The 15,195-nt window shown below is 39.1% G+C and overlaps 1 protein-coding gene across 1 annotated transcript in view; it reads right to left on the minus strand.

Annotated features, from left to right (window-relative positions):
* LOC149202042 (GDSL esterase/lipase At5g03980-like) overlaps nucleotides 1-15,195 on the minus strand; it is a 38,120-nt gene that overhangs the window by 22,133 nt on the left and 792 nt on the right. Inside the window, exon 3 of the mRNA XM_089401451.1 lies at nucleotides 15,098-15,155. Within this exon, the coding sequence (XP_089257577.1) occupies nucleotides 15,098-15,155 (58 nt within the window). The remainder of the gene's footprint in view (nucleotides 1-15,097; nucleotides 15,156-15,195) is intronic.

Here is a 15,195-nt window from a genome sequence, read left to right on the forward strand (position 1 = left end):
ACACAATAGGCTTTATCCTTTATCCATAGGAAGCCGTGTCTACCGCCCTATCAATCACAATGCGCTAAACACATCATTCGGGAAGATTGACTGCCGTATCGTAAAACGTATTCTGCAGTTTTACGATTGGTTTGGTAATCCCTCTACCTAGATTTCCAGAGTAGTCCCTTTCGTTCCTTTTCAGACTCCTTAACGGAAAAGGTCCATCTGAGCACTTGTCACTTCAGGCTCATTAAAAATCGAAGGAGACTAGAGTCATCTTTTGTTTTTTCTCGACTCTTTAAAATTGAAAAAACAAGTTGTGTCAAAGTGTCTAAAATTCATTTAATTCGGAAATATAATTCCCCATTGATTTTTAGTTGATCGAGTAATCCGCAATCGTGGAAGAAAGTCAATTGAAACCCCGTCATTCGCGGAGGCTTACGAGTCAACCGTCTTTGTCTCCGGAATCGAAACTATTACAGACAAAGCAAACTCGTTTAACTGGTTCCAAATATCCTGGTAAAGTTAGAACAAGTGTTCCTACGACATCAGAGACTCCGGTTACTCCAAACATTTCTGGTATCCCTGCCTTTACAGAAGAAGTTTAGCAGCCACCGAAGGACAGTAGTACTAATCCTAGTCTGAGGGTAAACACTTGTGTTACTGAACCAGTTTCATCTACAACTGGTTCGGAGAGTGTTGTTCCCCAAACATCTGTCGTTGCAGATTCCATACCTTCTTTGGCATCAGAAATATTTTACGGACTTAAAGGTCTACCTCTTCCACCTGGTTTGATTGCTATAGAAGAGATCGTGGAGGATCCTCCATCTAGTACTCCATCACAATTTGGAGTCGAGATCACTCTGTATCCTTCTTCATCAGAAATTAGTCTACCGCCATCGGAAGCCCCTATAGAATCGCTAGGTAATCTTTTGGATAGACTAGAAATGTCTGAACGACCGTCGACATCTAGGACTGTGTCATCTGACACAACGATGGCAGAACTTCCTGCTGTCACTCCAACAATGTTCGCCGGCGTACCATCTGTCCCAACTAGCTTTCAATCGCTAGAAGGAGCCCACTTAGGGGTTGTTTCGACAGTATGGTCTGTTCCTGTTTGTTCATCCGGAATAGTATCCAGAAACTCTTATGTTGGGTCTCAACAAATTGATCTTTCAGGATATCAATTTGGGCAGTACGGTCCTCAAGGGAAAATCATTCCTTTAAGTACTGGATTACCGCCGTATGGGAGGCAGTATACCCTTTCATTGTCTCCTCCAGAAGGACAGTCATATGGGAGTTCACAACAAAATTCAGGTTATGCTGGAATTACATCTAGCGGTTGGTTACCGATACTACCTCAACAACCAAGAGTTGTATATTCAATGCAACAATGTTTACCTATGTCAAATATACCAACTACGCCAGCTATTGTGACGGTGTCACAAGTACAAGCGCTGCCTGTTGTATGCCAACCTCAGGTTTCTCAGGTTGTAATGCAACAACCTCTTGACCCTGTGACTCAACCACAATTGCCAACTGGTGGAATGACACAAGCCCAAATGGGTACTCTTACCCCTCATCTTGGTTAAACAGTTAGTATCGGCAGCAGCACATGGCATCACAACCATGGCTGGTGCAATACCAACAACCGCAATTCCAACAAGTGTACCAAGGATTTGAGCAACAAATCTTTGCAAACAGTGGGCAGCCGTACATTCAAAATGGCCAAAACCAACCATTATACAATGGTTATGCCCACCAAACTTACCAAAGTTACCAGCATCAAATACATTATGCCGGTATGCAAAGACCAACTGCTCAGGCAATTCCATCTTATCCTGGGTATGCTTCACCTAACCTGAATCAACAGTTACCCTTTGTGGCGACTTTAGAGTTACCGGATCTAAATTGATTAACAAACAATCCAATCGCTTACGCCCCTTGGTGGCCCGCGATTTCACATAAACTTCCGTCAGATATTCCTAAATTTAATGGAAATCCGGGTGAAGATCCGTCGAATCATGTGATGACCTTCAATCTGTGGTGTTCATCAAACACCCTAAACGATGATTCGATTAGGCTTCACCTTTTTCAGAGGACGTTAACTGGTCCGGCATCAAAATGGTATATTGAATTGCCCACAGCTTCGTTTGACAACTTCAGTACCCTAGCCACAACCTTTTTAACCCATTTTCAGTTACCGATAAGGTACGAAACAGGAACAGAACTTCTTACCAATTTCAAACAAACAACAACCACTCACATATCTGATCATATTCATGAGTGGCGACGTCGTCGTAGAATGGTAAAAACCTATGTTCCTGATCAGCTTTTAGCTGAATGGTTTAATAAGTCTTTGTTACCTTCCATCACAGAATATGTAGCAAAAGGGGGAGTCGTCACCGAAGAGCAAGTTATTGCTCTTGTGAAATATTTAGACTTGATTTATACTCAGTCTGGCACGCTCTACGATAAAATACCTGACGCTCCAAGACCGGAATGTTCGGTCCTCCCTCCTCCTAAATCGAACAATGACTCTCATGCCAGCGACGATGTGATTGTCACAACAGACACGAAGTCGACAAGGGATACATCTAAAAAGGCCCGTAAGATTTCCAGTCAAAATGAAAATGAAGAACTTCTCGCCTCGGAAGTAAATTCCGTCTTGACAGACAAAGGCAAAGAAACCAAGTAACCAGGAGGCAAGAAGAAAAACCAAGGGAAGAAGAAGAAACAGGAGGAATCATCACCTGAAAAATCTTCTGCAAACCCACCTGGAAATAGGAAACTAAGATATCCATGCATGATATGTGATGAGGATCATCGGACAACAGATTGTCTGCACAAAGCTAAGCTTAAAAAATTCTTCAAGAATTCAAATACCTTAGCAGTGTTAACTGATCCGTTTCCGAACCTAGGAACAAATCTAGTTGCTAGTGAAAATGCTTCCCCATCCCAAGTGCTAATGTTATCGGTGTCGAAATAGCAAAATGATGCTTTGATATCGACAAGGAACAAATATTATGGAAATCCACAGCTGTCGAACAACAAGGATAAAGATCAACCTAGTAGTTCGACAACAACTTCGACAGAAGTTATGCCACCCATCATTCCAGAACTGACAATAAAACTGCCAAAGGGAGTAGTACACAAATTGACATTTAATCCTTGTGCCAGAGCAGCACAACATTATAATATAGTGGAAGATTTGGCCCAATTGCCATCCGCTATGTCGACACTTGAGGTACTACAAAATTGCCCATCCCAAAAGCAGGCTTTATTATCAGCCATCGGTGGGATAGACCCAAAGGATTCTAATCTTGTGTCCTTTGATCATAAAGGATACGATCCACAGTTACCAGCTCAACTAGCTTTCCTCGTTCAGGTGAAAGCCCTCAACAAAACTGTTCACCGAACAATTATTGATGGGGGGCATCTACATGTATCATGTCGATGAGTTGCTGGAAAACTTTAGGATCTCCAACCTTGTCAAGATCATCGACGACATTAAAAGCATTTGACGGACGAACATATACCCCGTATGGTATTCTAAGTAACTTACATGTTGAACTAGGAGGAAAAACAATAGAAATAGATGTTGAAGTAATCGACGGAAACCTCGATTAAAACATCCTACTGGGAAGACCATGGATATATGCTATGGAAGCTGTTGTGTCAACCTATTTTAGGAAGATTGCGTTTCCCTTTCAAGGAGGGATTACAATCATCGATCAACAAACCTTCCTTCCCAATGGTTCTCAAGTTACGGGAAGCATTCCGATGATCCATGGAAGCACCCATTCGCTTCAAAATATCGGAGTAGGCCTACTAAAAGACCCTGTATTAATGGGTACTTTTTCCCTCCCGCCTCTAATCAACCTGGCGGAAGTAGTGTCGGTAGGAACCTGCAATATGATATCTTCAATACAAAAGATCTCAGAAAATGATATAAACATGGATCATACCCTGGTGTTGCCTCCAAGCCCAATGGAAATATTGTATCAATCAATGTTTCTAACATGGGAGGCAAACCCAAAGCAACGCTCATCAAGCGTTTGGATAGATAGGTCTAAGGAATATGGCACCCCTTCAGATCCTTGGTCGCGAGTGCATTGCACCGACGAAGGAATTTTTCAATCAATGGTAATTGAAGGGGCACCATGGAAAGATTACCACCATCGTTCCCTTCTTCCAGATTGTGAAGAAGATTATTCCAATGACCTTAATCATCCTTCAGTTTTTGATTTTCTATCAAATACTGTAAATACGGTGGATTCCGAGGAAAATTCTTATCTCGTGTCGACCTCGTTAAAAAATGAAACAAAGAGTCAGGAGGATAGTTATTTTACTGTGTCAACCTCATTAAAAAATGAAACAACTCCCTTCCCAAATCGAGTCTTTGATTATGGTCTCGTAAAATCCAAGTCGGGACTTTCAAAGATCTCGGAGGTAAACCTTCATTCCAGCCACCGAGTTGAATGCAATGAAGCTTGGGGGGCATGCACCTCGATTTGCGTTATTATGCTGGGGGCATGCAAACTTATCACGAGCAGTGTTACTGTAGGGTTCAAGCTCGTTAAAAAATAAACCCGCAACGAGCAGTGTTATCGCAGGGTTCAAGCTCGTTAAAAAATAAACCCGCCTCGAGCAGTTTTAGCACATAGTTGAAGCTCGTTAAAAAATAAACATAAGTCATGAGCAAATGTTTCTTCCCACATTTAAGCTCATTAAAAAATGAATAGGTAAATAACCATCGTGAATGTAGTACTTCAGCCTTTAAATCCTTGGTCGTGTTATCACCATCACCTCCACTTTGTATTGGCCGATCATTCACCTCCATTTGGTTGTTTACCCCTTTTGAGGAACTGCTGCGAAGAGTGATCCTATTAGCCATCCTTGTAACACTACCGTGATTGGAAAATTCCAAACCTTACCTGGAATCAGTTGCTACCCAATTTTATCACTCGTTCCTCAAAGACGAGTCTCCTTTAAGCTCTTTTCAACTGACTCGTAAAATATGAAAAGATTGCCGAGCTATTAGCCTCTCCATCTTGTTAAAGCGACCGAAAGTGCTATCCCTCTAGATTTTAATCTTTTTGGACCTGAGGGATCATTACACAAAAATATCGAGCGCTTGTTTTATTCGGCTCGTTAAAAAGTATCGAAAATTCATCCGTTCTGTATTGTTTTATACCTTTTTCGGACTTAAGGGATTAGATGACGAAAAAGGAGTTTTGGAGTTTCCTTTACGTCCCTTTTCAGACTCTCTAAAATTGAAAAGGACCGAGTTATCTTTGTCGTTAAACTTGTTAAAAACCCAATAGCGACAAACTTGTCCATAGCAGACAAGAACGAGTTTCACTATCGCTAGGCTCGTTAAAACATAGCGATGGGTTTGCCCGAAGGGAAAATTATAGAACAAGCATATGTTATCCTCCTCAAGCTTGACAAAAATAAAGAGGTACTGGTCAGCAATGACTGGGGAAAAATTGGGAAGAAAACTTGAAGAAACTTTGTTGGTAGCAAGTCGCTCTTGAACATGACACTTTCACTCTGCATCCAAGTCGGGTTGGGTTGTTTCATTCACCGGTCACATCACCATGGTCACATAAAACCATCGACATTTGGGGTTAATGCTACCAATCCATCATGTAAGTGTCGCCAATATGTTCAAGAGAAGTCACTCAGAGAATTCACCTGTGTTTCACCCGGTGCAATACATTTACGCTCCATTCTTTCATGACCGCCACCCTGAACCTTATATCACCAGACCGTTTTCACCTCCATTAAAATCATTTGCTCTGTTCCGTGTAATTGATGTGGGATTCATTAAGGCCCTCTTATGACAGATCACTTCTTGTCGACATCATCTCATTATCCAAGAAGTCGATCTAGGAACACCCCTTCAGTACTTTGAAGCTTGCATGCCTCAATGGCAAGTTTCTCACTTCCAGTGAAAGGTTTACATCAACGGCCTTCGACCGAAAGATTTTGCGTGGTGTTCAACGCCAAATCCTTTATTCACGCCACGTGAATTGTACTGCAGTACCTTGAGGGTCATTAACATTATCGGTGATTCCTCTCGCGCCTGTTAACAGCTTACATCATTGGCTAGTAATCAGGCGATGTCTTTCCATGTTCGACTCCAGAACGTCTCTCACATGGATCGACTTGTACTTCGAGTGAAGATTGAATGAGTTTGAAGACCCCGGATCTAGTTTCATCCATCTGGGCTGCGATATATATTCAGGAATATAAAGACATCAAATGTACATCATTGCTGCACAGATAATCATCCAATCAAAGGGATGATGGCTCTACCAGAATCATCAGTCTACACTCAGACGATTGTCTGTCCTATGTACATGAAAATGAATTTATAAATCTGAACATGGGAATGCCCGCCTCAGCTAGATCATGAAAATATTATGAAGATAATGTATTGAATTGTATCTTATTACAGGTCTCCTCCCAGCTTGAAAGAACTTTGAATCCTCATGTTAAAGCATTTCACTCGACATCAAAAAAGATTAACGACCTCATGCTTTAGGGGGCAACTGTTATACACATTTTTTGGCCCTGCAACCCCAAGCATAAAATGTCCATAAACCGAGGGCTCCTAAGTCCCTAAATGTGTTGTTCCAACCCCTAAAGGAACAAGGTCAACTGATTACAGCTTCTCCCAGAAGTTCTCCATGAAAAACTACTCAGAACTGGTCAAAACAGGATCATTTCACTTGCTCCATGGCCAGGGTGCGATGCATCTCACCTAAGTACACTCAGTGGGTGCATTGCATTTCAAAAATCCCTTCTATGGGGTGCGATGGGCAAGAAGATACAAATGGCAGTGTCAATCTGCAAGGTGGAGAAGCATGGAATCTTCCAGAAACATCTCCTGTGGCAGTTGCCTCTCTGAATTCTACCAAGGATGAGTAAGAGATCATCAATCTCCAAGTGGAAGCAAGAACTATCAGAGGGAAGACACTAATCAAATCACAAGCTGACTTATCTCCATTACAGATATCTATATATGGATCCCTCATCCCAGAGATCCAGAGGCTAGAATTTTGCATCTTGTAAGGAATTGTTGTTAGTTTCTTGAGGCAACATCATAGTGTTGGGTGATCTAAGCTTTGTATGAGGTGAAGAAGGGCTTACTTGCTGAGGGGATGATGCTGGGTCAGAACAGATGGTTGTAACTCTCTTGGCTCTTTCTTGATTATCAATAAAGCTATTCAAGTTTTCCTCCATACTTTTGTGTAATCTATATTTTGTGCATTTGTATGGTCAATTTACATCTGACCCTAGATTATTTATGATAATAGATCCATGTTCTTGTATAGTTTTATGCTGCTTTGATCCTACAGGTACTCTGTGAAGTTGGGTATACGAGAAGGCAAGTAGAAAAGGACCATCAGAAGAGAGGGGAACTGAACAAGGAGTCAAGCGCAAGACAGAGGTTGGTCTCCTTTATTCTTCTCTCATCTATATTTCATAAAGGAAAACGAAAGTAGACTTTACTTTGTTTGTTTCTAAGGTAGCTACCACACCTTAGTGGGATGAGAAGTTCTGAATAGACACTTTTCCCTGTAACAGCTTGGTTGGAGCGGGATGAGTGATTTGTGGTTGAGGTGGAGGTGGAGCATTAAAGTAGGAGGTTGGTTAAGTTGAGGCCTCCACCCATGTGATGGGTTATTCCATTTAGGAGGTTGGGAAACATATGGCTGAAATGGTTAATTGACATGTTAGGGAGGATATTGAGGGGCATAAAGCCAAGGAGGAGGTGTGGAACGTGATGGATGAGGGGAATAGTACTATAGTGGAAAGGGTGCATTCTGGTAGGGATGGTATTAAGAGTAAGATGCACCTTGCATGCCCTGCTGGTATGGACGAGGTCCTTGAGGCCTCCTTTGATTTATAAAGCAGAGTTTCTCAACCCCACCTTCCGCCCCTTCGTATACAACTTTTAAACAAATAAAAGAAGGGAATTTATCTGTGGCATGGTTTTCCTCACAGATTGAGCAGACCTGTATGACATATAATGGGCATTCATTTCTGGGTTTCCTTTTAGTTCATTTAGGGTATAAAATAACTAGGGCTCTCTCTACTTCCTCTGGTTTCTTCTTGATTTGCATGGTATCCGTTTGCAAAGAAAAGGCACGCAAAATTTCACTTTTAAAGTCTTCCAACATGTTCCTAATATCATTCTTGATGGATGTTGTGGAAGGGGAGGAATTGATCAAGCCTTGACTAGCCCTACCCTTCTTTCTACCGGCCCTAGAGTGAATTTTAAACAATGCTGTGATGCCATCATAGGATAAATGGTAGATATCTCCCCGAGACAACATGTTGACGTTTTCCAACATGTCCTCCCTAATCCCTCAAAGAAGAGTTAGCTTGAGTGATTCAAGATCAAGGGTGCATCTGGCCCTCTTATAGCTGAGTTGAAATCTCTCCTCATAGTCTTCCAAGGATTCATCATGTCCAAGATTCATTCTAAAGATTTATTCCTTGGTTTCTTTGGACCTACAGTAGTCCCTACACTTGACATTAAAAGCTTGTTGAATTTGAGCCTAGGTAGTGACGTTATCCCCAGGCAGACCCATAAACCAGCGCAAGGTTGCATCCTTAAAGGGTAGATGGGAATAACTTCAACTTCTGGTCATCAGAGGCATAGTCATAGGTCCTATAGGTAACGACAAATTTAAACATGTTACATGGTAAAATTTCCAATTATTATAGGGATTTGCATAAGGATATATAAATGCATGATTTGTATTCTAGCTTTAGTGCAAGAATGCAAATTTAGTCATATCCGTCTATATATGTTTGAATACAAATATACCGTGAATGAAGATTTTTTTTTTTTAAACAATGGACAAGATTAAGGGCTAAAGACCAAATTTGAAAAGGGGTTTAATAGGTTTATAAAATCCATGGCTGAAGAGAGGGAAATGACCAAGGATCAAATTTAAGGAGCTTAATTTATTTCGAGTTTGTGCCTATTTTTCATAGATATAAGGTTCTCACGATTAGGTTGTTATTCAAATTACATGCTTAATAAAAGGTGTTAGTTAGTTAGGGGGCGATTCTATGCAATGGTCTTGGTAAACAAGTTACATGATATCATTTCCACTTAATAACATGTAAATGGATGATTCATATTATAGCTTTAATTCATGAGTGCAAACTTAATAACTTTTGTTATGTGTTTGCAATCATGATTAGATTACTGTGACAATGACATGATATATTGCTGTGATTTTCTTGAAGGATATACTTTATTGAAATTGTGCATATAGTTAATGCAAGACCCTATTCTATATCCTCAAATCAAAATTGTGCTAATAAACCAAAAAAAAACACCAAGTAGAAAACGTTTGTGCCAGTCAACATCATGGTAATGAATCTAATGAAGTGGTAAAACATGACATGTGGCATTTCATCCACTAATTTGGATTTAAACAGGAACGCCATAAATTACATATAGAACCATAAATACAAAGATGCAAAATCACCCTCAAACTTGGGGATATTTTAGAGAAGTTTGGTTGGCATGTATGCCATGCAAAATCATGCAAGAGAGGATCAATTATTGGTTGGCTCAAATCAGGGAGGTTCAAACTAGCCATAAACAAAAGAAAAGGCCGAGTTGTGTACACTGTGGTGGTCATTCCTATATTGTTTCCATTGGTGGAACCCACGTTATTTATGCCATTAACACCAGAATTATTCCATTGTTAGCACCCACATTAGGGTTGATACCTTCCATACTGGTAATAGGTTGGGGTTTTTTGGACACCTAATCTGATAGGGTTGGTGTGCATGAATTCAAACAGTCATAGAAGTCTAAGTGACCTCTTGGAAGATGAAAACCAAGGGTTAGAAAACCATGTATTAATATGTAAACCTTGGGAATAGAATGCAATGACATGAGTTATCTAAATTATCCATATCTACTTTGTGTGTGTTTAACATGGTATTAGAGCAAGTTCCTTCCTAACTTGCTAAATTGTGTGAAAGCCACAAGTTTTGTTGCCTCAATATGGGCACCCTCACCAATATTTCATCTTTTATCTCGATGTCAGTTCTTCCCGTTTGAACTAAACTTGAGCATTCTACCTATTATGTTTTCCTTATTGTAGACCTAATGCACATGATTACTCCTCTGCCTAGTTTTGTCACAGATCTGACAAAATATTCACTTGCATGCTTATAAGTTATCTTTTTTGCATGATTAGTACGCAATGGCATTGGATGCCTCCTCGAATCACATGTGCATTTCTCTCCCATGTCATTTTAAACACAAGCAATGCACACTACTCTTCTCATGCATTGAGCTTATTCCTCAACTTGTTTCCCTTTCCTCTACTTGTTGTGTTACCTTTCAGTATTTATAAATATAAATGTAGTTTAAAAAGATAATGGTTTCACCTAGTGTGGAAAAGTATGCAGAGGTGAAGAATGTCAATATTTTATTTTCATTTTTTTTGAGGAAATCCTTTGCATTGAAAACTGCTAGGACTTTATGATTCGAATTTTGGTGTTATTTTACACAACATGTTATATGTTTGGATGTGTAACAAATGTCTAAGTGATTGATTATTTAAGTAACTATGCTTGCATTGTAAGCTAAAAGAAAAATCCAATGGTAATATTATGTAAGCTATTGTAAAATGGACATTGGAAGGTCCGCAAAAACCATGAATATGAGGTGTTTGTGATTATGCCAAATTGAGTGAAAAGAAAGGAGCTCTACTACTTCCTTTTTATTTCTTGTTTCGAATAACTAGAGGAGTTAGTTTGAGTGCGAAGGAATCATGTAGCTAATGTGGAGCATATTTAAAATGAACTATAGTGATAATGTTGGGTGACCTCAGGCGCAAGATGTAAGGGATTTCCAAGAATCTTCAATGTTGTTATGATTATAAGTATTGGCAATAACAACATTGGATGAGTTAAGGAAGAAGTACTGCATGGTTTTGCGTGTTCTTTCCCTCAATTTCATATAATTTGTCAGTCTACACTACACCATTTTATTGGTTATAGAAATCATACTTGTATTCAAAAGGGGAGAGATATAGTTCCCTCTTCACATTTTACTTTCCCTTTTCATAGTTATCTCAAGATTTGTGGAAGGAGAATTCCTATGCTTTATGGTCAATTCCTAAAATAACCTCTTTACTGCCTCAAAAGAGAAATTAACAATGACATTAGAAAAATAAAGCTTACGACTAATGCTTTCCATCTTTATTTTGATCGACTATAAGGCTATAAATAGATTCATTTCCCCTTTGTTTTTACTCATGTGGTATAGTATCCCATGAGCATGATGCTTTTAATCTATTTGAAATGACATATGCAATAAAGAAGTTAGTAGGTCCTCTTGTCGAGAATTTTCTAGTAGACATTAGGGGGTCCAACTGATAGGAGTTTATATAGAAAAGTGGTCAAAATTTATGACTTGATAATGGGCATGAATTGGTTGGAAACCGGCTTCTTTTGAGTGTCACATAGTGAAGGATGGTAACGTTAATGGTTTAGAATAATCAATTGATATTCATAGAAATAAATGAGAGGTTTCCATGTGTTTATCCTATAAATGAAAGTGAACAAGTGTTTGTAGAAATGTTGTAGGATTTATTCGATTGAACTAAACAATAACCCTTCCTTGTAACATCATAGTATCTTGTGTGGTTTGAAATATTGATTTCCCCTTTTGTTACTTGAATTCCATTTGATTAAAAACATTGACTTAATGAATGAATGAACACTCCTAAGCATAATGAATTAAGCATACAATTAAAGGATATGCTTTATTTGAGGCTGGTCATGCATGGTGTGTCTCCATAGAGAAAACTAGTGATCTTTGACAAAATGAAAGCTGATATCTTTTGATTTTGCAATGATTATTAATATATGAACAAGGAGATTATACTCTCAAGGATATGCATACATGCTTGATTCCTTGGATTGATGATCTTTTCAATAAAATAAGAAAAAGGATATAGTAGTTTCTAATATTGCTTGTGGTATTCGTATCAACAACACAAGTTTAAGGTGGAAGACCACCCCAAAACTATCTTAAAAACATGATATTAACACTGTGAATTTTTGGTGGGCACCATGTACGTGGACTAATTCTCCCACAACTTTAAAAAATATAATGAATGATATGTTTCAAATATGATTGATGGCAGTTTCAATTAATAATTTAAAATGTAGTTTTGTAAAATGTGGTGGTGCCGATAGTAATAATTATAGACTAAATTGGGTTATGTTTGATAAAATCTCTAAACATCAGAATATCATTCCATTGCTACTCCTTAAGGTTCACAAGGCTTGAGGAGAACATCAACATGGATATCTATGATGTGATATGATCATAGTACTCTCAGAGCCATTCTCTCATTTGTCTTTTCATGGAGTGAGAAGCAGTTAGGTTTGACTTGCTGAGATTGATCCTAACATTCCACTAATTTTATCTCCAGATCATCATCCTTTCAGTTTCAGTCTCTTGGCCTGGGTACTATTCCTTACTGCTAATTTTTCCATTGCCACCAATTGTGAAATTTGGTTGCCAACCCATTCATTTCCTGCATAATCCAATTGTGGAGTATAACCAATTTTGGTTTAGCTTCCAAATATGGAGAGACCCTGCTGCTAACCTGTTCATGTTGTTTAAACATATGCTTGTGGTGCTTTCTATATAGCCCAAAGGACCTTTTAAAACATATGTTCGTAGAAATTTTCTTCATTGAACGCAACCTGAAATCCCTTGCTTGCTTAACACTCAAGGTCATCGCAAAATTGGTCCTGGGTGCCGATTTATACAATAACCCCTAGGGATAAATCACCATGCATTATTCTTCTGTGCTTGTGGCCATATAATGCACAGAAAAGGATGTCTAGGTGCTTTATCTTAGCCCTTGAACTTCCTTTTGGGATTACGTGTCCATTGGGGGTCCCTCCTTTAATAATGTGCCAATCCGAAGCCTTCCAAGAATATGTGTCATGGTGGGTCCTTCATTGTGAATAAAGGCCTCTCAAATAGAAACTAGGATTACCTATCAGTGCCAACTGACATTCCTCTATGTCCCACTGCTCCGTAATCCTATCTGTTTACTTGTGTCCCACTAGGCCACTTGTAAGTGTCGCAAACACATGCCATGTGTCCCTTGTGCTGACATCATGATGATGTCATCAAAAGCCAATTAAAAATTCGACAGTATGGAGAGAGAAAGGGGTCTCAGGCCATGTCCCTTTGCTGCTCGTTATGCAACATTTCTTGAACCTACATCATTTTGTGCTCTTCCAAGTTTTACTGCACTTGGCTCTTCTAGAGAAGGACCTTTGATATTTGTTGTCCCATGGGGTCTCCCATTGTAGTGCTTTTTCCAATCATCACCTCTATCCACAATGCTTCCTTTGGGGATTACATCATCCTGAAGGTTCACATTTGTGCACATATTGGGTGATTTCAAGAAATTCTTTTGAGGGTGATGTGGATGTGGGCATCCCCTTGCACATCTCTCCCGAGCTTATGATTCATCCTTTGCCAGTTGTTTTTCAGCTCCACAATTTTCTCCTAGAGCTTAATCATCCCAAGACTTTATATTGCACTCTCCTTTGTCACATATGGGTCGATCTCTTCAGGTGATGTGTCTGCCACTTCTGCCGAACCACCAAACATGCTACCAATTTTAGAGACTGCCAATGCCAATCCTAGATTTGGCCTAAGTGTTTGACCCTTGGGTCTGTAACCTTTGACTGGTGAAAAATTTTGATCTAGAAGGCCTTTCTTGGACTTCAACGCACCATTGGAAAGCTCTTTCTAAGAACTGTCCAACTACGCTATTTTTAAATTCATATGATTTGTCTTCTGAGGTATAAATTCCTTCAAATCCTGGAACTGTAAAACCATCATAGCTATAGGATTAATAACTCCTATGATAGACCTTCTATTATGATGGTTCTCTAATAAAGGCTGCAAAGACCATGGGTCTCCCACTGAGCTTGGTACACCATGCACATGAATGCTAGCCTAGTTGACATCAATGTTAGCCTAGTTTCCATCAATGTCAACACACTTGATGCTACCGACCAACCTAGCAATACTAACTGTCCAACAAAGAGCACATCTAACCATTGATTTGTCCACAATTTTGTATTTCAACTCTCTTTTTGGACCCATATACACCCCTTCAGAATAAAGGGTGGAATTTTGGACACCTAATCCATCAGGGTTGGTTTGGAGGAATTCCAACAATAATTGAAGTCCAAACGACCTCTTGGAAGATGAAAACCAAGGTTAAGAACAATATGTATTAATATGTAAATCTTGTGAATATAATTCAATCACATACCAATATACAATTAAAAATATTATTATTATAAAAAATCCCCCATTGAAATACAAATGAAAGAAATAGGGACTCAAATTTAAAAGTCTTATTGAGATTTGACATTCAATTTAGAATACATATTAATAGCGAATACAAAATATTAACTGGTGGCTGCATCACAAAGGCCATTACCATAGATTTGACATATTTCACTCCAGAATACATATAAACCGCCATTACAAAACATTCTCATAAGGTGGAATTGGATGTTGATCTGATACCATATCAGAGAGAGCAGGGACTCAAAGACTGAACATAGAAAACACACCTTGTTTTCATTCATTGTTTAAACATGCTTTTATACATGAAAGAGAAAGTTCTAGAGATTGATTGGGGCAGTGGCTTCTTCAGGAAGCTTTCCCCATTGTCAATGATTTCTAGAAACTGCATTTAAACCTTCTGTTAAATTCTAGCAGCGGGTAGTTGGAATTAGTTCTAGTTCCTTCCAACACTCCCCCTTAATTCCAACTATATAACAATCATACTCTTAATTGGCATGCCTACTGGTCTAAGTCTCAGCTACGCTTACAACAAAACATTTCACTTTTTCCTTCTTATTAAAGGGTCCATGCTTGTTCCTTTTCCTTTGCTGATGCAGTTTCATCTTCACCTTTATTTTCATAAGATAGTGATTGAGCTTCTCCTTTCTTGATTGGAGGGTAACATTCTTTGTATTCAACATTGCTTCATGTTCTTGGGATTTATACTTGTCCTTAATGCTTGCATTTTCTTCAAGTTTTGTTGCTCCTTCCTTATTGTCAATATCTGCACACTCAAAAACAATGTTAGATTCATAAACAGAACC

The sequence above is a fragment of the Pinus tabuliformis genome, chromosome 2_1, assembly GCF_031772625.1.
Source record: "Pinus tabuliformis cultivar Carrire ecotype Pingquan chromosome 2_1, CPIR1, whole genome shotgun sequence".
In the NCBI taxonomy this organism is placed as follows: domain Eukaryota; kingdom Viridiplantae; phylum Streptophyta; class Pinopsida; order Pinales; family Pinaceae; genus Pinus; species Pinus tabuliformis.